General features: G+C 41.6%; 1 protein-coding gene across 3 annotated transcripts in view; it reads right to left on the reverse strand.

Moving 5' to 3' along the window:
- Positions 1-15,049, reverse strand: part of TEC (tec protein tyrosine kinase) — a 49,654-nt gene extending 34,605 nt beyond the window's left edge. The window contains exons 1-2 of one of the 3 annotated variants that reach the window (XM_027676331.1): positions 14,956-15,049; positions 521-703 (exon numbers count right to left, since the gene is read on the reverse strand). In XM_027676331.1, coding sequence (XP_027532132.1) covers positions 521-658 — 138 coding nt within the window. In that variant the 5' untranslated portion in view covers positions 659-703; positions 14,956-15,049. Of the gene's footprint in view, positions 1-520; positions 704-4,520; positions 4,612-14,706; positions 14,773-14,955 lie in introns of those variants that run through there. The other 2 variants (XM_027676333.1, XM_027676332.1) reach the window with 2 other exon arrangements.
- Positions 15,050-22,374: the final 7,325 nt, after the last annotated feature.

A 22,374-nucleotide genomic window follows, 5' to 3' on the forward strand; every position in this document is an offset into this window, starting at 1 on the left:
ATGAATTGTTTGTGTGGTTAAAGATAAACTATTTCCAGCTTCACTTCAATCATTAGGTTGCATGATCCACTCTAATGGATCTCATCTCTGCAGAACTTGGTCTGCAGTGCACTGCTCCTATCAAATGCTCCTCCTGTTCGAATCCAGTTAATTCCAAGCAACTATGATTTTAAGTTTTTCCATCTCTTTCCCACTTTGTGAAAGCAGTGATTTTTCATCTCTCTGGAGAAAGAAATCAGCCTTGATGACCAGCTATAAATGCTGTTTTCTGTTATTTCTGCCATCCAGGCTATGTACTACAACTCTGAGAACCGGTTCAAATTGACTACCAGATAAGTTATCTACACCTCTGTCAACCTGCACTGTAAATAAGAGAAATGGCAGGCTCACGTTCCTTCCCACCAATGACCATTTCCCCCATCTGCTCATGACAGTATGATATACAGTAGGAAAAAAGCAAATATTATACAAAAGCAAAAAGGAACAAAGGTACTTTGTAGTATAAATCTGTGTCTCCTACCTCTGCTCGACCTTCATAATATGTTAGCATAGACTTCGTAAGTACAAAAAGCCTCTCTTTGTAGTTTAAGGGGGAAGTCCTCTTCTTCTGCTGTGATCTTTTAATCAAAATCTCTTGTAGAATAGCAGTCATATTCATTTCAGCCCCTTGTCAGCTCTCTTTCTAGCCATTGAACATCAATTCCTGTGAAGACGAGAGGAATAAATCATTACGACATCTCTGGAGGATCACAGAGTTGGAGATTTCTGTAGTAAAAGAGCTTCTACTTGTAAATGAAACTGCCTGAATATACAGAAAGCTGGAGCTCACTGTCAGCATCTGGAAGTTTACAAAAGTTAATTATTAGACAAAAAAGTTCAGGCTTTGCTCAGCTGAGGTCTGAACTGGCACATTCCCAGGAAGCCAAAAGCTGTACGTGACTGGGATGAAATAAGGTACACTGCAGCCTATGTCACAGAAAATATGGGTGAGAAGTCTGAAATGTGCTCCAGGCAAACAGGAGTGTACCTTTGTGCTCTTTACCACAAAGTCTTAAACTGCATATAGGTTATAATTGCCAAGGTCTGTGTATGTATACATGCCATTTGCAAAAGAGTTCTATATATAAAATTGAAGATCATAGAATATCCTGAGCTAGAAGAGACCCACAAGGACCATCAAAGTCAAACTTCTGGCCCTGCACAGGACAGCCCCAAGATCACACCATGTGCCTGAGAGTATTATCCAAACACTTCTTGAACTCAGACAGGCTTGCTGCTGTGACCACTTCCCTGGGGAGCCTGTTCCAGTATCCAATCACCCTTGGGGTGAAGAACCTCTTTCCAATACCCAACCTAAACCTCCCCCAACACAACTTCAGGCCATTCCCTTGGGTTCAGTCACTGGTCACTACAGAGAAGAGATCAGTGCATGTCCCTCCTCTTCCTCTCACAAGGAAGCTGTGACTGCATTGAGGTGTCCCATCAGTCTCCTCTTCTCCAGGCTGAACAGATCAAGTAACCTCAGCCACTCCTCATATGGCTTCCCCTCAAGGCCCTTCAGTGTCTTTATTGCCCTCCTTTGGATGCTCTCTAAGCGCTTAATATCTTTCTTATATTGTGGTGCCCAAAACTGCACACAATGTTCAAGGTGAGGCTGCCCCAGTGCCCCTCCCTTGACTGGCTGGCGATCCTTTGCCTGATGCCCCCAAGACACGGTTGGCCTTCCTGGCTGCCAGGGCACTGCTGACTCATATTCAACTTGCCATCAACCAGGACCCCCAGGTCCCTTTCCACAGTGCTGCTCTCCAGCCTCTCATTTCCCACTCTGTACATACATGCAGGGTTGCCCCATCCCAGGTGCAGAATCTGGCACTTGTCTTTGTTAAAACTTCATACAGCTGGCGATTGTCCTGTCCTCTTATTTGTCGAGGTCTCTCTGCAGGGCCTCTCTGCCTTCAACAGCTCCTCCCAATTTAGTATCATTGGCAAACTTTCTTAGTATACTTTCCAGTTCTGCATCCAAGTCATTTATGAAGATGTTGAAGAGCACCGGGCCTAAGATGAAGCCCTAGAGAACTCCACTAAGTGACCGGTCATCAGCCTGACATGACCCTATTTACTATAAGCCTTTGTGCCTGAGATGCATCAGTACAGTAATTTTGAAAACTCACCCCAATTATTAAAGAAAATTTTCAGACACAAATGGTAGTTTAGAAGCCATCACTTTAAAAACAAAGAACAAAAGTTTATTTTTCAAAAAATGTTAAGGATATGCCCTCCATCTTCTGTTTAGAAAGATTTCATGCTGACCATCAAAATCAAACAATTTACTTCTGATGGTTTTGGTCACTCAGTAACGTCAAGATGCTTTGAAGTTCTACACCATGACTGATACTTGTAGCACAGACGTAGGAGTACATTAAAAAAAGAAAAATCTCACCACAGTTACTTTGTTTGCAAATCTGGCTCCAGGGTCCTGCCAGAGACATTGTCAGGCAATCTCTCTGTTCTTTGCAATGATGCCAGCTTAGACACAGCCGACCTTCTCCCTCACCTGCTCACTGCTGCCCTGTCGTGCCACCCTGCCTTGTGCTGGTGCAAGCGTTCCTCCCACTGGACTGGGAAACAAGCTAGGGAAGGGATCCAACCAGACATTTCATCATGCAGCACAGACAGCTGCCTGCACGGACTCATCAAATGAGGTGCCACAGAGGCAGGAATGAAAGGTGTGGGAGAGCCTGTGGAGAAGCTGTTCCAGAAATCCTTTTCCCCTTTCCCTTTTTTCGCTTTCTGCCAGCCCTGCCCATGGCACCACCTGGCTGAGCTCACATATCCCATACTCCTGCCATCTCAACAGCTGGACGTAGTTGTTCACTGCTTTAAAATATCCTTTTCTTTTCAATGAATATCTCTGCATATGCTAAAAAAATTACTCTGCAGTTTACATGGAACCATAAAATAAGACCAGGTTAGGATGCATAAGTAAAAGACTATAATTGGACTGGAAATTGTGATTGCTATCAATAATCTCTTTTTGTTATTTCTCTTCTTCTGATATGTATACACACACACATTTTGTTGGTCATGTCATATTGCTGGGAAGAAGGCAAGATCTTTTTTAATAGTAATCGTCTTGAATACATTCTGTAACTACTAAAGCTGTCCAATTCTGATTTATTGCCCTTCTAAAAATAAATTGGCAATCTTAAAGGTAATTGTGGAAGGAAGAATACTACCACAAACTGAAAATACAAACATTGTTCAAAAAATTAAAAGTCAGTATTAACTTTCACACTAGCTTAATGCACACAAAACTTTAAGGGTTCCCATCACAGGCTCTCCTACTCAAAACAATTATTCTGTTCTCCATAGTAAAAATTCTCCATTGGCACTTAAGAAAAAAATAATTATTATTCATCTTAGAAACTGTGATCTCAGAGATCCCTAGACTGCTGCACTGGAGAGCACAAGAGGGATTCAAAATTAACTATGATTTCTCAATACTGATAATGCTAAAATATTTCATTTCCCATCAGACCTCTTTGGTCACATTAACGTTACACAAGAGAAAAAAAATCATTTTGACAAAATTGGGGTTAAAAAATAAAAATATCAATAATGTAATTTGTCAATGTCTGCACCTGGTTGCTTCACTGAATTAGGCCTGCTATGGAGATCTCAGCAGATTAGAACCAGTTTCTCAGGTCACAAGATCAGCCTTTGAATCTGCATTTGGTCACAGAAACCTGTTTTGTTTGAGGTGATTTCCAAGTCAGTGGCTCCAGACACATTTCTGTTTCAATAAATAAGGTTCAGGACAACTGCACCCCCACCCATTATTCTGGAAGTTCTTTTCCAAAATGCCAATACTCCATTAAGAAGCCCGTGTAACAATCACCCTTACCCCTTATCAAATCCATGTCACTGCTTTTCTTCAGTACAGTTTTAGACGTTTTCTGCACATTTCCTCCCCAAACACTCCATTGTTCCCAGACATCCCTCAGAACATGAAGCTGTTTGCGTGACACATTGTTATCTTGTTATAAACAGCTGTGGGAATTTCATGCTGACACCCATATTAACTTTTAACAGTATGACTTCTGCCAAGAACTTGCCCTGTTCCCTGCCAACCTTAGCTACATGATAACAAATATGATCTAATTTGCAGAGATGCTGAAGACTCAGAATTATGACTGAAATCAGAAAGAGTTACAGATTCTCAGCTTTTTTTTAGGGTGGGAAAACATTCTCAACTTTAAATATCGAAATATCTGCATCAACTTGCACTATCTTCACATTATACAAATATTCACCTATAGAGCCAGAAGTCACCATGCACCTCTCTTAAAACAAAAGAAAACAACTGTTCAGATAAATCTGATAGGTCAATATTGGTCAAGATGCACAAAGTACACTTTCATTTGTACACAGAGCTTCTTATGCATGTCACCTTTCCCAGTTTTCACTAGGGAAAATTGAGGCACTAAGTGATGTGGTAAGCTCAGGTGTTTCAACACTACCCATATATCTTCTGGTTCCCACTCCCAGCTCCTGGATTGTGTTTGTTTATTGAAACAATTAGTCACCATAAGCTGGTTGGATGGTAAGCACCTGTAACATTCAAACAGTTCAATAAATGTATGAAACTCCCAGTGGAAGTTCTAGTAAATAGAAAAGAGAAAGTGCATCCCAATCTGACCAGGGCTTCTCTGACCCAAATGTAATAAGTTATTGTCACTTTTTATGGCACAAAGCTTTGTATCACACATAGTCATGGAGGGGTTCACAAGAAAAACACATATCACAACAGCCATAAAACAAACACCAACAGGAAATATTTGTTTGTGGCTCAAAACAAAAATAAAATCAAGGTGTAACTGTGTTCTGAGTTTCAACAGCTCGTTAGTAACGGTAACATTTCCCCAGGAATTTGGGTCCTTTAGTGCAAAGTCTTAATGCTAAGCTGACGAGCATTCAAGACGCCCATTCTAACAAATCAACATCCTCAGCTTTCTGACTTGGGTTTCGTGCATCCTGCACAATAGCTTTTTTCAGATTTGGGACACATCAATTCAAACCAGTAGTAATTCCAGATCTGGATATTTAACATTGAAAACTTATATCCTAGGGCAGTACATTAATAAAAATTATACATTATTAATTAATTCAATTTTTAAGTATCAAAATGTTGATTTTAAATACACAGGAGGTGCCTTGTAATTCTGACTCAAATATGTAAGTCTTTCAGAATATTTTTTCCTCCTTCATTTCAATTAATTCAGATAAGTTTGCTGATCAAGGTCATACCGTGTCCCTGCAAATGGCTGCAGTGGGGTAAGTGAACAGGCAACATGAGCTGCTCTGGGTAGAGAGCAGAAACAGTGCAGACAGAAGGAAGAAGAAAAGGAGAACTCCTTACCCTGGTTTTTCTGATGGAGCTTCTGTTGCTTTATCACGAAACTACAAACTGAGTTACATGTGAATATTTATGTACATAAGTATTCAGCACAGGCTTATTTGAATAATTACTACTCAGTGTAAGCAAGGGTTGCAAAATATACTCTTGTATTGTATTTTTGCCCTACATTTAAGGTTGCAAATTCGAACTCCAAAAAAATAAAATACAACTGTTATTAATGCCTATTTGAAAGGTAAATTTCACAGAAATACAAATACAAAAAAATATAACTTAGCAAAATCTGTCATAATTTTAAAATTCACATTGAGGGGGAAAATACTATCATGATATTTGGAATGTATCGTATGCCAGAAAAAGGAGAAGTAAAAAAATACTTATATTTACTTTTTTCCTCCTTTTTTTTTCAACAGCAGACTCTCAGAAACCCAACAAACTTCTATGATATGCAAGTTTGGATTTTTTTTAACTGAGAGAAATGCAATTTTGGGGTACTATTTTCTAGTAAATTTCAAAATTATACCCAAAGTTTTGCAAAACCTTAGTCTCTTTTTGAAAATCAGCCAAACAATAACTGGCTAATTTTATATCTAAGCAAACCCTACAAAAATTAGATTCATATTTGCCTGCATTAAATTTAGATTAGAAAGTAAACAGGCTAAGGGGCAACTCAGTGACAACTCTGACTGGAGATTCTGAGATAATCACGTAATGTTGCAAAATATCTTTTATTCAGCAGAAACGTACTCATGTAAGCACACAGAAGAAGTATTTTACTGCAACTAGAACCAATTTTCCAAAATTCCTTGGAAAGAGGCTCACTTACATTTTACAAAATACAAGCATTTGTTTCTTTTTAGCATTACAACTTAGGTAGTTGGGGTGAGCAGAGAAAACAATTATGAAAAATGATGGTCCCTCTTAGATAGGGTTAGTTGGCATCAAGGTGGTTCATCACACCAAACTGAAGGATCAACTCATGAACCATCACAAAAGACAAGTAGAGCTAAGTGCACAGAACAGCTCAGGAAAAGTGGTAAGAGCATCAAAAGGATTTCTTTCTCCTTACAGTGATGATTTAGGAGAATGACGTGTACATGTCTCCAAATCATTTATAAACTCAGCTATTCCTCTTTACTTGGATTTCCTGTAAGCAATACACTCCAATTACTACATTATCCTTTCACAGCTTTATAGTGCACCTTCTTCCTGAATAAATTATTTAGGAAAGGAACCTCTGCTTTATGAAACAAAAATCACATTATTACCATCCATGATATAGAAAATATGTTGACATGGGCATTTTTTTCTTTAAATTATTTAGCAATAACTTTGAGTTAGCAACCAAACAATGGGATACCATACAAAGGATGGAATGATCAATTTTCACTATCTTCCATCAACTTCTTGTATTTTTATTCATTCCTCTAGAGCCCAGTACTCATAGCTTTTCTTATTTCTTCCACATAAAGCTCTGTAATATCTATAAACTTGCATTGACTATTTTGCCTTCATTTTATATAATTTGTAATGTTCATTGCTGCAAGACAATAAAGCTGAAAGTTAGTTTGGGACACATGAAAGCAAGGCACAAAAAATACTTTGAAACATCAATATTTGACATTAACCCTTAAAAAGGAGATGGCAGACTTTACCAGGTACAAACTTTGTGGTTCAGGTTTATTTTATTCTAAATACTGTGTATAAAGCAGAGTGGAAATGGCACTTAATTTTCTGATGACATACAGCAGCTCTTGCCCTCTGTGGTGCCATCACCAAGACTTCAGGATGCTGCAAGGAATTTGACTGAGCTGGCCAGATGAGGCAGAGCACAAAGAGATTTGCTTCTTCACTTGTGCAGCATAAAGGTCTGGTGAAGAATATTGGTTTGGTTTACTCGCACAAATATAACTGACACTCAGCTGACAGAGAAGAGGTAAAAGATAAAGTAAGAACAGGAAGGGAAGGTCAGGGTCTGAACTGGGAAGAGACATATGGTATACCATATATATATGGTCCCCCTTACATGTTTATGTACCTTCGAAAGGAAACAGCCTTCTTTATTCCGGCAAGTTTTTTTCAAAGTAGCGTTAGAGAGGGAAATGGAAGAACTACCTCCAAACTGGCATGGCATTGGTTTGGAGGAGCAGAAGCTCCAGAAGAGCAGAGTCTAGATACTTCACTTCTACACAGACTAAGGCTCCTCCACCAGTACCCCGCTGGCCTGTGGGACTGGGTGGACTTTTAATAAAGCAGAGGTGCTGCTTCAGCCTTTTTTCCAAAAATCCCCTGCCGATAAGAAGGGAAGAGAAACAGTAACACCCACTTACTAAAGAAACAGGCAAAGATGAAATTGGCAAAGGAAATGGGCGATGCTTGTGCTAAAGCTTTTCCTACTTCTCCAGGAAGCCAGAGGTTTAGAGGGCTGGAAAAATAAAATATCTATTAAATCAGAGGTTGAACTAACTCTCTGTAGGAATCCTAAAGCTCACCATCAAGTAGGAGGACAATTGCTATTGTACACAAAACTGTAAATCTGAGCAAAACAAATCACATCTATGGGGAAGAAAAATATAAAAAGGAAAGAGATCAACAGTGCCTGAGGGTATCCTTTTTAACTATAGTAAAGGAGTCCGTTTAATTCACTTTCTTCACAATTTGAGTTAGTTTTTTCAAATGTTATACAATCTCAGGTGAGCACGTGATCTATTACACAAAAAATAAGTTTAATTTATTTTAGTATTCAAGACACTCTTTTGACATGGTCTAACTAAAAGACTGTAATACATAAAAATTATGACTGCCTTTATACACAGGGAATGACTAATACTTCCTCAGTTACTTCTTTTTCCAAACACTCCAAGAACTTTTTTTCCCCTGAACAACTACTTGTTCTCCAGCTACTAAAGAACTACTTGTTCTCCACCCTCTAGACTGCATGGAAGCTGCCCAGTAAGAAATACTCCAATAATAAAGTGGGGAATTTCTATTGAAGAAAAAGCTGTGAAGTTGACTCAGATGATGAAGTACTGGCCACATCTCACGCTGACTAATGGATATATTTACCCTCAAAGTCTTCATTTTTAGGTAGTATTATAAGGTCACTTGATAAGTGTTGCTTTTTCACATCTACTGAGCAACTGACTAGCCCCAACAGACAGTGCTGATATATCTGAAGTTACAGGTCAGAACCCAAGGCAGTAAGTGGGAACAGGAAATACTGCAAGTTCCCATTTGTCAAGTTTCCCCTGTATCGTTTTCACCAGGATATGTCCCCTCCAATACAAAACAAGCACAAGAGATTGAACACAAAATAAATGACCATTCACATTCCAGTTGAGATGTTGTACTACTGTTCCCACAGCTGGCAAAGCAGTGGCGTTCGCAAGGTCAGCATTCTTATCTTGTGATTCCAGAGTCTCTTACCCTGTTATGTGGATTGATTTTGGCTGGGGTAGAGTTAAGTTTCTTCACAATGGCTAATATGGGGCTATGTTTTGAAATTGTGCTGATCACAGGGTTGATAATACAGAGATGGCTTTATTATTGCCGAGCAGTGCTAGGACAGAGCCAAGGCCTTTTCTGCTTTTTGTACTGCCACACTGGTGAGGAGGCTGGAGGTGTATGGGAAGCTGGGAGGAGACATAGCTGGATCAGCTGACCCCAACTGACCAAAGGGATATTCTGTACCATATAGCATCAGGCTCAGTGTATAAAGTGGGAGGAAGAAGGAGGAAGGGGGGGGGGCGTTTGGAGTTATGACTTTTGTCTTCCCAAAACAATGTTATGCATGATGGGGCCCAGCTTTCCTGGGAATGGCTGAACACCTGCCTGCGCATGGGAAGTAGTGAAAGAATTCCTTGCTTTTACTTGCCTTTCAGCCACTTACTAATAGAGTCGCCACATGCAGGACTGAAAAGCCAGGCTATGACCGTAAAGAATTTTTTTTTCACGTACAGTGCAGCCTAAGCAACAGGGAATACCAAAGGACTTTACTTCACTCATGTCAAAATATAAGTATTAATTCAGAGGAAAAGTTTCTTACTGAATCTGTAAATAAACACAACTGAGGCAGTGCTGTGGTCTTATGTTCTCCCTTTCCTCTCGCTAATGGAAGGTAGTGAGCATCTCTAGCAAAACAGCTTGTTACCTCTGCTCTCCTTGATGTCAGTTCTCAGATGTTGAGCTGTTTCAACTGTTGTGAGTTAAACAGGGAATGAGGGCGCTTGTCAGGTGTCACAAGACATTTATTGTCTCCAGGAACAACATTCAGCTTAAAGTCTTTGAGACATGCAATGTGGTCATTAATGCTTGATGGTATATAACTCCACTCTGGTTACTTATAGTGAGACATAAGGATATTACAGAAGATGCATCACCAGAAATTGGGCTGTCACAATCTACTCCTGTTGAGGTAAAAATTACAAGGAGTAAAGTTAAGGCACTGCAAAGGTAAGATAAGACAGTCCTTTACGGCTAGGTCTCAGGTTTTCATGGGGAGTATCGGCATCACACTGGCTTTCAGATTAGTTTCAGCTTAAAAGATGCAGAAAAGTACTAAACAAAATTGAGGGAATTTTGCTGCTTGCCCATGACTTTTTTTTTTTTTTTTTAATCAGAGAACTGCAAGCCCCTTCATGCTTAGTGAGAGTGCCCTGATAGGAAGAGAAAGCCACTGTGGTGACAGAGGAGCCATCTGCAGCCCCTGACACAGAACAATGGCCCTCCTCTCACTGCTCTCACACCCCACAGCCTTTCACCTGTCATTCTCCCAAAGTTCCCAGTGATAAAACAGACTCTCACAGGGTCACACAACCCAAAGTGGGTGAGGCCCCCTCTCTTCTGCTCCTCCCACCATGCCACTGGGAATTGATCTGATTTGCAACTTCACCTGGAAAGAGATGCTCATAACTGGGGAGGAGAGGCAGGGAAAACACACACAGTTATTCTTTCTGCCAGGATATGGAGCTTGAGCCTGTGATATAGGACATCCTGTAATTCACAAGACAAGAAGCAACCTCGAATACATTAAGAATTTATGTATTATGATTATCTCACCTACCCCGTAGGCTAGCACAGCAAACCTGACAAGATTTGTGCACAGGGCTGCCTAGGACAGATTTACAACATTCAGCTAAAACAAAAGGTTAGATATCACCTGGGTCTGATGGCAAGTTATGTGGCTATCCTGTGGAGAAAAAAAACAAACAACAAGATCCTGGTTTTGTTTAATAAACATAAATGGTCAGGAATTTGTCCCAGTTTAACATACAGTGTGCTCACTGGAAGGGTAGGGTCCCAGTCTCCTGCCCAGATGCTGCCTCCTTTACCACCCAAAGGCATTTTTTTCTGCCCCACATTCAAGTGGAAACAAGGCCTAGATCTTACAAGTTAGTCAGATCACAGCTTGTAATAGGCACAGGGCTGAACAAAAACCCTCCTGACAGGAAACTCAGCTGTGACCTACTTGAGCATACATGAAGTTATACCCCCTATGCGTGGCAAAGTGTCACCCATTCACACATCTGCATGAATGAGGAAAAGAAAGAGTGCCAAGAAAGAGTTTGTCCAGGTCCCACATACCTCAGCACACTACAGGTTTTTTTCTTCTTTTTCCTGCATTTGTTTAATGTTGCACAGGATTTTTACCTTAAGAGCTGAAATAGGGTAGCCCACTTGGCAGCCTGGTGCTTTGCCTAAGAAGAGGAGTTGTGACTGCAACTATGGCCAAATACTTCTTCCAGTCACCAGGAGCTGATTTACATGGCTGGCCTCAGCAGATGGGGAACAGCTCTTGTACATCGGCTGTTGGCCAGGCTCAGATTCTCTTAGAGCAACTCTGCAGCAGGTCCTGGAAAACCATGTCTCCTGCCCACCATACCAAAGCTGGACCACACCAAGCTAGGCATGAGCTTCACTGAACCACCCAAAATACAGAACAGTCATCCAACCAGACGTATCTTTTCAGCAATATCTTTTTTCTCCTGAATGTTTGAGTACTGTCAAAACCAAAGACTGCTCCTAGCTGATGTTGTTCTTCCTAAGAAAGGTAAACCTTTCCCATAATGGACAGACCTACTTCCAGGAGTCTTTTTCCCAAGATTTCAGGATCCCATCTGAACACAGTGGCCACTTCACATTGCTTGCGAGGAACAGATCTCCCCTTACCCCATCCCACCTCTATGCCCAGGAAATTGCAAAAACGTTCTCCCCTCCCTGCAAAGCACTCCTACAATGAGACTCGTCTCCTCATGTGTCAGAAATTATCTATCTGTTTTTCAAGGTTTTATCTCACTTGGTATTTTCCCTGACTCTGAATCACAGCCCGTGTGCCTCAGCTGAGGCAGGGGATGACTGAGAACTGCCGGCACTGTAATGGCCACGGGGCAGTGGTGAGTCACAAGCCTCTGTTCCCCAGTTCCTCTTCTGTCTCACCAGACAAAAGGAATATGTGTCCACCCAAACATTAGTTTCCCTCAAATTGCACAACGCTTGCTTTCCTAATGCTTTTTCCTTTAGAAAATACACTTAGAAAAAAAGCAGGAGAGCAGAATGCTCCTCTGCCTGACAGGTAGCAGAGTAAACTCATGATTTGTCTTTAGAAGTAACACCCTCTGTTAATAAAAATACGTTTCTTGAGACCCAATTGACCATTTGTTGAAACATAGGTGCAATTTAATTGGTTTCTAGAGAGTTGTGCCCCCATTGTATCAGTATACCTCTAATGCCTAGTGCTAGCATGAGGCCCTAGCCAGGATAACGAGGGTAAATTGAGCTGATACCTCTGTAGTGGGAAGGAGATCAGTCAGGAAGGATGCAGCTGATGTAGTGAGAGTCCTTCCTTGCATTTTGCATAATGCAGGAAACTATGGGTATCCACAGGTCATTTAATGAACATCATCATTCTAATTTCCAAAACCAGACTGATCATCGCTGACAATTTTTAGCCAAGGTATTGGTAATTGTGTGGAAATAGATGTATCTATATAATAATAAAAATATAGGTAGTACAAATCCAAAAATATATGATACATGTACTTCAGGAGCACATATGTTCTTTAAAATATAAAAAATCCAACACCTCAGGCTTTCTTCACCATGCCAACCTGTACTCCACTCTGTCCAAGTACTGCTTTCCATATCTTTCAATTTTTATTGTGGTATTTCCTTATCCTCCTTCTGCAGGAGAGCCATTGTAGACTGCTACAACTGATTTTTTTGCATACACAATCCTGCCTTTTTTTAAAGCACAGTTCCAAGTTCAGCAGTGAATAGGTAATAGTTTAATGAAAAAAATTCAAACCATGCAAAAGTAGAAAAACATCTTAGACATCAATGGTTAACAAAAGCTAAATATTATTTTCCATGATCTTTGCATTGACAGCAGGCAGCACAGACTTCTATTGTTTAAAAAACAGAACATGTTTTGCATATTTGAGGTATAAATATTTGTATGAAACTTACACCATTGCACCTTATCTTCTGTATGCAGTTTATAAGCTAACACAACACAAAGGGAATTAAATCTACAAGAGGTTGCACCTCCATTTGGTGGAGGGGAACATTTCTTGATGTTTCCAAGTAATTTTGTGGAAGTAACCACTTCCCAGTTATTTTAATTTTAATTACAGGATATCATACTATCACGGCATATCTGAATACAATGTTGTTTCAGGGCAAAATAAAAAAATATGGAGCTGATATTGTTTTATCAGCTCTATTATTTTTCTCTCTTTTTATCCATTGTAGGCAGTCAGCCAGGTTACTGGATACGTTGCAATGCGAAATCCAGAATGCCTACAGCTAAGAATTAAAATGTGACTTAATTTAGGACATAGTTCTAGCTGCCTCACAATCAATAATTTAAAAATATTTCAAAGACTTTAAAATTCTATATTAACATTAAAAAAAAAGTGGCACTCCTATAAATTTTGAAGGGCTAATAAAATCAGGTCTTGCAGCTGAGAACTAGAGTTCCTTCAAGACAGAGAGCTAACTGGCAGTACGTTTTTGATTTTCACACCTTTGACATTACCTTATTAAAACAAAAAAGGTGCCAAATATAACCATACTGCTCTGTTTTCAGTGGTTTCAGCAGACAAGCTCACATAGAAATCATTTGGTTCAAAACAATCCTAATATTCATTCAGAAATTTAGAGGAATGTGTAAGGCACCCTTTCATCAAGGACTAAATCCAGAGATAAATGTGATTATTTCGCGATAAGACGTAATTTCTCAATAAATAAAACACGTAAAATAAAACCTAGAGAAACATGAAGACTATTAGAGGAGACTTTGACAGCAATTGGTCTCTTTCCTGCTGCAGTCTCCTTAAAAACCATAACCACCAAATGGCTATGAGTAACACCCTGCACTACCACCCCACCTACAAGAGCAGTACCCAGGAAACAAGACCAGGACACCTAAAGGGCCTCTTCTGCACAGGTGGCATGATCTGAGCAGCACAGCTGGTGTGCCAAAAGGTAAGAGAAGCAGGTGCAAAGTCACTCTGGGCACCCCGTCAAGTTAACTGGGAGCCTGTTTGTATACGTGCTGCTTTTGATTGCCCAAAATACTCTACACATTTATGTAACAGCAGTAAGTAATAACCCATTTTCCAGTCACTGGAGGGTTCTGAGAAATTAAATGAAACTTCACCCTCTATCAGAGGTGAGACAATCAGATAAGGTATGAGCAACATTTACTCTAAAATAAAAACAAATGCTCCAGAAGCAAGTACTCGCAAGACACCTTTTTATCTGCATTTCTGCTACAGTCAGTTTTTCCGTCTGCACAAGCTATAGTCTCGCTTATTTGACTCATAAAACAATCCTAAGTATTTCAGATTAACATTTGTCACAGTGAGGTATCCATCTATCCTTCCAAGCAGGAAGCTTGTGGCCGTCTACTCTAAAAGCTCAGTTTACAGCTCAAATAATTACCGGTTCCAAGCTATAGGGCTGCAGAAAGGAAGCCTGCAGAAAAGCACCATGCAAATCCAGTCACTTACTGCACAAGCAGCAGGTATGCTGTATCCCAGCACGAAGGACTGTAAGAGCATTCACCGCCAAGAAAGGATAACCCCGCTGTTGGACAGAAAGCAGGGGGCATTATTAGGATGACTGAACTCACACACAAGGCAACTTTTGCCTAGAGATGAGGCGGAACAGTCTTAGTACATGGCTTTCAAATGCATTTGATAGCCTAGATAACAACCCTTATATTATACAAATTACAGCAATTTTAAGCAAAGGTTTAAAAGGCAGCTTTTGTCATTCCTCCCGCTTACAGGTCCCTGTGACACCTCGACGTCGAGGAAGCGGTCCCTCTGCTCTTGTGGCGCCCACACTTTTGAAGTCGCAAACAGCGGCCGCTGCAGGGTGGGCTCCGTGATCCGGCACTCCCCGAGACAGGTCCGTGCGGGGCGCGGACCCGGCTACCTGCGCTCGGGCAGCCTCGGCTTTGAGCGCGGAGGAAGGAACGGCCCCTTTGCCTTGCGAGGAGCGCCCGCTGCCCGGCAGCCCCGGCTCTGCCTTACCTGGCTGTCCTGGCCGCCGCCGCGGAAGGAGCCCTGGCGCCGGCGGCGTGGAGGGAGGCGGAAGGAGGGAGGGAGAGAGGCACCGCAGTGCCCCGTTCCGGCTCGGGAAGGCACCTCCTCCTCGTCCTCCTCGCCGTCCCGCCGAGCGCGGCTCCCCGCGGGGCAGCGGCGGAGGAAGCGGCGGGGGCGGCCCCTGTGCGGGGCCCGCTCCCTGCCGGGCGGCACCCCATCCCGGGCGCCCTCCGCGCTCGGGGCAGGTGCAGCACGGCGAGAAGCTCAAGTGAGAAGGTGTCCCACATCCAAGGCAGCCGGCGGAAGCTGCCTGGAATCGTGTCGGTGAAGTACAAGAAAAAGGCAAATTACACAACTCCGTTGCAAACTCTCCCCCAAAATCTAGGTGCTTGGCACCAGCTGGCTTTAAATTGTGTGTAAGCGGTGCTTCGGTCAGGCATTTCTCGTTCCAAACCGCAGTGAGTGTGAGCGTTCGCGGGGCTGCGGGCTGGGCTGCAGGGAGGCGGTGGGCACAGCACTCCCCCATCCCGAGTGGGCTGTTCACCCCAAGGCTGCTCTTCTTTAATGCCCTTCACAGATCTGCTCTTGCCCCGGTGGCCCCCGGGGTGACAATGCCTTCCTTCATAATTATCCATACGTAAGAGTAGCATCCAGCCACCCCAAACCTCAGACACTCATATACAGCCAGAATAACTGAAGTGGCTTTTTGCACCCATCAGATGCCTGGGTTGAACTTCAGGGTCTGTAGTGAGATGTTGCACAGGCTCTCTTCTTTACCTCCTTCTTTTCGCCCAGCCTGACCTATAGAAATTGTCACTCTGCAAAACCTCATTGAGAGAAATGTAAAGTTCATTGGAAATACATCTCTCACATTTCTAATTGTCAGTCTAGAGGAAAGCAAGCAGAGTCTATACTGCTTGCAAGCAAATTGTTTTGTTGTGACCAGTGTGTAATAGCTGGATCAACACAGATGTCTTTCTGTTCAGCTTAGAGGAAATGACTTACAGAGTCTTTGTTTTCACTTGGGAGATTTCCTCCAACTTAGCTTTTGGCGGTGTGACCACATCTCCCATGCCTGTCCCACTACTTGTGAGCCCTGGGAGTCACAGGGCTGAATCCTTAGTGTATGGGGCCTCTCTGGTGTAAATACACGGGCAGTCTCCCTGCAGCCACTTCATGATGACCAGTAGCACCAGCTCTCTCTCACCACCCTCCCTCCCCTCTATATCCACACATTTGTGGTAGCACACGCTCAGGTGTCCATGCAGACCTCCTTACCCACTACTACTGATGCAGTCAGTTTTGCAAAACATGCAACTATTGTTTAATTTTTCAAGCAATGGCAGATACAGCTTTCCTCACCCTGTCTGCTGCTGCTGTGGCACAGGGAGAGGGCAATAAAACTGAACAGTTGCTTAAGGAGGGACCTTAAATAGCTTTACCCCATAAGGTGGCATTTCTGAGCTCTAGGAAGAACTGTTGTCTAGCAGAAAGCTAGATGTCATTATGTGTTATACTACAATGTGACAACCAGCAGCAGCTACATTACTCCTGAGACTTCACTCCAGAGCTGCAGTAGCAGCAAAGGGAAAGCAGAGCACATTTCAGTGGTCCAAAGCATGTGCTATTGCCATGCTGAAGGTATCCTTCTTACAAATACTGGGGATAAACACTTAGGTGTTGATTGGTAAACTAACAGAGCATTTGTGGTGGATGTGTGGATTCCAAATTTGTTTCCAAGCTTTAAGGAGCTTGCAATTCTCAGTTCTAACAATGTTCTTTTTTCCCTCCCACTGTCTTCTACCACAATGGCAGATAAAAGACATCAGCAGGACAGTGAGACCAAAGCAACTACAGGATGGCACTGCTTCTGAGGACAAGGGTATGCCTCTGAGGGACTGAAGAGGGTTGGTCACTGCCTGAAAGCTGGGCTCTGACTAGCTGTGCTTGCCTTGGTTTATAACTGCTCTGGACTGGACAGCAGCTGTGAGAGCAAGGAAAAGAACTCTGCAAAGGTCAGGTGGTGAAAGATAAGGATGTGCTTAGAAGCCTTCAGGAAATTCTTAAAGGTACGCTGAGCACATGCATTGAGGAAAGGCTCAAATAGTCCCAAGAGTTTTTGGAAAAACTTAAGGAAATCTTTTCAAAAAACTGTGAAGAAAGCAGCGCCCATTGTTCTGTGTGGCTTCTCATGGCCTGGTGAGTGGGGCAGCACCGTGCTTTTGGATTTCTACTGCACAGTTTTGGTTTCTCATGGCCTTTATGAGCATGTGGTGTGATTTCATTTTGAGAGACATGACAACCCCTGCACTGTGTCAGAGTTTGCAGAGTTACTTGGGGAAGTTTTTATTTTGCAAGGAGTGTCTTATTTTCCTTCTGTACTTCATAAATATCTAAAAGTATTCATCACCAGGGCTACTGGTACGTCTTGATCTAATGTATTTAAAAAGCAAAAGTACTGTTCAAATATTATGCTTCCTTTATACATCTGATTTACAGCCACAAGAGGACTGAACTTTCCACTAAGGGGCACGTTTTGGGTTCAGGATTTTTAAAAAAATCAACTTTGCAGAAAGAGCAGCAAGCTGGAACCATAAATTATTTCATTTCTCTAAAATTTCACATGCAGAACTATTATGCAAGCTTGGGGAATGCAAAAAAAGAGGAGATATTTCAGGACTTTGGTTCTGTGCAGAAGAGCTTGGTGTTACTTCTCTCCTTCTTAGAAGTTAAGGGCCCCTTTTGATTGGGGTGTCATAGCATCCATCTCTGGACTACAGGAATCAGAACATTTATTGATTGAGCCTTTTCTTTGGTAAGTCCCTGGGGACTCAGTGAACTGAAATGCCCTAGTGATGTCTCTCATTTGGATTAAAGGCACTTAGCTCCCAGAGTAGTTGATTTTACTCTACTGCAAAGGAAAGGATAGTTCTTGTGCCAAACCGCCCCTCTCCAGGAGGAAGTGTCCACTTTGGGAAAGACTGAGGCTTGTGAAATTTCAGGCCCCCATGTAGTGTAAAGTACCAAAGAGAGAAAGACAAATACACAAATTGGATGGCAACTTTATTAGACCATATTTTCCAGCAGTTATTCACCTATTGATGCTTTATCATCTCATGGTTCCCACCCATTCTCTCTTTCGAGCCAGTGTTGTTCTTTTGGGTGAGCTCTTGAGTTCAAAAAGCCACTCTCTGCAATCTTTTTAGTCAGAGGGAGGCATCTCTGCCAGTTACAGAGAGGGTCTTCCTCTTTTTTCTTTTCATGCCTGTCAAACCCTCTTCAGTCCTTCTTCATTTCCTAGAGGCTTCTGTGAATTCAGTTACTGGGCATTTCCTTTGTTTATTTCTCTTCCCTCACTTGCTGTGGGCAGAGATAACAGACAAGAGTTTTTCTCACTTTTAAGAGGGAACCCTGTGAATGAGAGAAAAATTACAATAATTCTTTACTGTCTGGTTTCCCTATCAGCAAATGTGCTGTTTTTCCTTTCTCTAGAACTTTGTACCAATTTTGAGAGATTCTGTGAGTGATAATTCCATTGTACCACTGAAAGTAACTCTAAACAGTAGACAGTAATACCATACCATACCATACCATAAAATGTTCTTTCTTGTAGTCAATATTGTAGTCTTGAAGGTGAATGGAGAGTCCAGCAATATAACTGAAAACCACAAGGACAGTGTTTGAACATAACTTGATTAGGAGAAGAGAAACCAGGTGTCAGGGAAGCCATGGGCTCTCTGGCACACCAGCTTGCAATGTGAGCTATGGATTGCTGGCAGACACTTTGAGCATGTTTTGGGGAAATTTTAACTGGGAGCATTGAGAGAGTGCATCCTGCTGTACCATTTCATTACACAATCACAGAATTTTGTCTGCTTCCTTCTCCACTCATCTGCTTCCTCATTCAGAAAGGATGAACTTTATGAAATGATCAATTCTTCAGTCTTTGCCTTTAGATATTTCAAAGGCAACCCTATACTTTCTTTTTCTGTGTTTTTTTTTTGGAGCTTACTCCAAGGAAACACTTGATATGTTAATGGTACTTTCTGTGGCTTCTATCACTCCAAATGACTGGAATGGATCATCTCCAGCTTATAAGAGAGATGGTGTAAAGGGGGTGCGATATAGGTCTGTGAAATCTTGAATGGAATGGAAAGAGTGAATTTACTGTTAACTGTCTCTTCTGATTCAAGACCTAGAGGTTCTCCAGTGAAGCTGGTAAAAGCTAGATAGTAGTCAAACAAAAGGACATGGTTCACCATGCAGCAGCTGAAAGATGTGTGGAACTTCTTCATTTTCAAGTTATGTTATAGATGAAGCACAACAGATAAGTTTCAAGACAGACACTTGGAAGAGGGATCTATTGAGAACCACTAGACAGATGCAAACAACAGACCCAGGAAGCCTTCTGAGACAGAACCTTAAGGAATATTTGTATGAAGGTATCATAAAGGCTTGCCCTGTCTTGCTTTTCCCTTGTCATCAATCTGTGGTCACTACAGAAGGTAGTATGCTGGGCTGGATGGATCCTACCTTTCACAGATATTAAAAAAAAAAAAAAAGTAATTTTACAACAGATTCGTGAATTATTGCAGCAATATTTATTGCCTGTCCACAAGCCTTCACAGTAACTCAACAAGATCGTACTAGCACTTTCTCCGCCATCAATTAATCTGCACCTTGCACAGCCCACGACTTGTTTCTCAGTCTTCCACTAAGGGCAATCAACCTTCTCTGTTCCTCCAAAGCCTTTACTGCTGCAATCGGTTGAAATTCATGAAAAGTCAGGAGGGAGATGAAAGCAGACGGATCTTCCACCAAGGCGTGTCTGTGAGGGTATAGACATTTCGTATACAGAGAGGGATGTATTTGCCAGTGCCAACTACAAAACTCGTAACTGCTGTGTTTCAATGAGTCTGTGCATACATCTCCAATACAGCTGTGCTTCAGGATGTAGGATTACCAGCCTGGTCCAGAAGTGAAAACTAGAAACACAAGAAGCACTGTAATTTTTCTTTGGCAAGTCCCATCTCCACGATCATCAAAAAGACAAGGACATAGGTCATCTGGCCTACTCTTTGAGGGGATACTTTTTGTTTAATTTTTTAATCCCATCATGGTCAGATCATGGTCGTGATGTTCATGACCACTGGGTCATGAAGTGTTCTGGGTACACCAGCCCCAAACATGCCAGACATCTGCATAACAGCCACATATTTGGGAAATCTCCTTCCTAGCTCTGAGGACAAGCAAGCTACTTTCTGCTACTGAATGTTACTTCTATCCACTTTTGCCTACTTTAGTCCTTAAGCAATTCAAACAATTGAACAATCCTTATCCCTCTCCTTCCTCTTTGCAGCCAGCATATTTGCTCTACCACCATAACAACAGACAGCTTTTTCACCTCAGTGGCTAGACCATGAAGATGTTCTATGTCTTCTTATTTCAAAAAAAGGGGCATCAATCTAGAAAAAACTAACAAACAAAACCTTCTTTTCTGAATTCTTTAATAACAGGCTATAATAAGGAGAAGAGTTGCTTCCAGCCTCAGTTCTGGCTATTCTTCTTCCACTGACACAAAGAACAGGTTCTTCAGCAATTCATGGGGTGGACAGCAGTGATGGTGGGCTACATACTGTATATGACTGCATGAGAGACCTGTGGGCTCTTTGTTCTGAGAATAGACCGCATACTTAAAATACAAAAGTACCTATTGTCAGAGTTTTTCTACATTGCAAAATGCAAGCAAGCAAATGCACAGAAAGTTTGCTGGCCAGAGGAAGCCCTAAAAGATAGGCTTGACTTTAGTGACCACTGGGAACGGTATGCTCCACTGGAGGACTGAAAAAAGAGACTGAAGAAGAGAAATCAATAAGTCTGACCAGCCCTTATTAATTGGGTAAGAACATGGTAATTGGGATATCATCAGACATGGATCCTTTCACTGCTGTGGCCAGATCAGGTTAAACATAGGTCTCTCCCAATCCATGGAAGGTTCCCCTGTCACTATTGCTTCTTTCCTTTAGAATCCTCCTGGATCCTTGCAGATTATGGTCTCTCTTTGGTACAGTCCATGACACATAACTCAGAGAAAAATTGTGGCTAGGTGACACTGCAGGGCAGCCTCAGACACTGTGATAGCATCATGTGTGGTTTAGAAGCCGCACGTGCTGCTGCTAAGGAAACAGTAAGCCTGCTTGAAGAGACAACTCTTAGGATTCAAAAGCAAGTTTAGCTCTCAGATACAGGTGGCAAGGCAAAATATAATCAGTGAGTATGCATGCTACAGTGAACAGATTCTGAGCTCAGCAAAACTGGAATTTCACATCTGACCTTAGTGGAGTTACATCAAATTTATAGCAAAAACTCTGAAAAGAAGGTTTTGTGTCAGGATGTGGTCTGTTTAGCTAGAATGTACTATGGAAGAGTAGGTGTCAATGTGCAATTTTAGCTTGTATGTAAAGTATCACATTAAGACTGCATAAGGTTAGAACACAAAGCAAAAATATTCCTCTGTTTCCAAGAGGTTTGTGTGTAATATAACCATGTTACACTGATTTAATTAGAAAAAGTAGCTGAACCACACTGATTATAAAGCTACCACGCCAAAATCCTAATCCCCAAGAGAAGTTCAGATTCTGATTGTGGCAACATTATTGTAGACACACTCCTAGTTAAATTATTCTGAATTTACATATAGGTCAATCTAGGGCTTTGCTTTTGGAGCTTTAGTGTATTTGGGATTCCTTTTACACAATTGCAAAATAAAATATGTCATGTATCTGGCTGACTATGTAAGCCCACTTCAACAAATGCAATCGGTAGTGTGACAGCAGCCTTCAGTCCAAGAATTTTGCCACACAACATTAATTTATGTCCTTATCAGGCTGGCACCCCACTAATGATAGAGTGAATCCACTATGATCATCACCTACATGAACTTATTTTCGAGTGAACTTGACATCCTACACTCACTCTAAACCCCAGTTTTCCAGTCTTCATTGACAGACATTAATGTTACAAACTTTCAAAACTGAGAGCTACAGCAAGTAGCATTTGTTTTGTTATTAAATAATTAGTAACTTGATGTTAAAAGGTTTTATTTAACTGATGATCACTTCTCAAGTTATATTTACTAATTAAATAAAGTAGGGATAGAAAATATAACTTTTTTTCCCCTAATTCAACCCCTGTGAATTTTCATTGCTGCGAGCAAAGCTGAGTGGAGATGAATGTTGCATCCTTTGCAATATCATGTCCACAGCTACAGTCTTGCTGAAAACAATTGGCGTCATTGTCCCTAAAAGCTTTTAATATTTAAGTATAGGGACAATTAGGGAGCCTCAAGTGACATAAAGAGGGTAGTTCCCCTTCATGCTTCATTCCTGTTTCCTTGCAACCTCCTCA

Source organism: Neopelma chrysocephalum, unplaced genomic scaffold (genome assembly GCF_003984885.1).
Source record: "Neopelma chrysocephalum unplaced genomic scaffold, ASM398488v2 Primary Assembly neopelma1_42, whole genome shotgun sequence".
Classification (NCBI taxonomy): domain Eukaryota; kingdom Metazoa; phylum Chordata; class Aves; order Passeriformes; family Pipridae; genus Neopelma; species Neopelma chrysocephalum.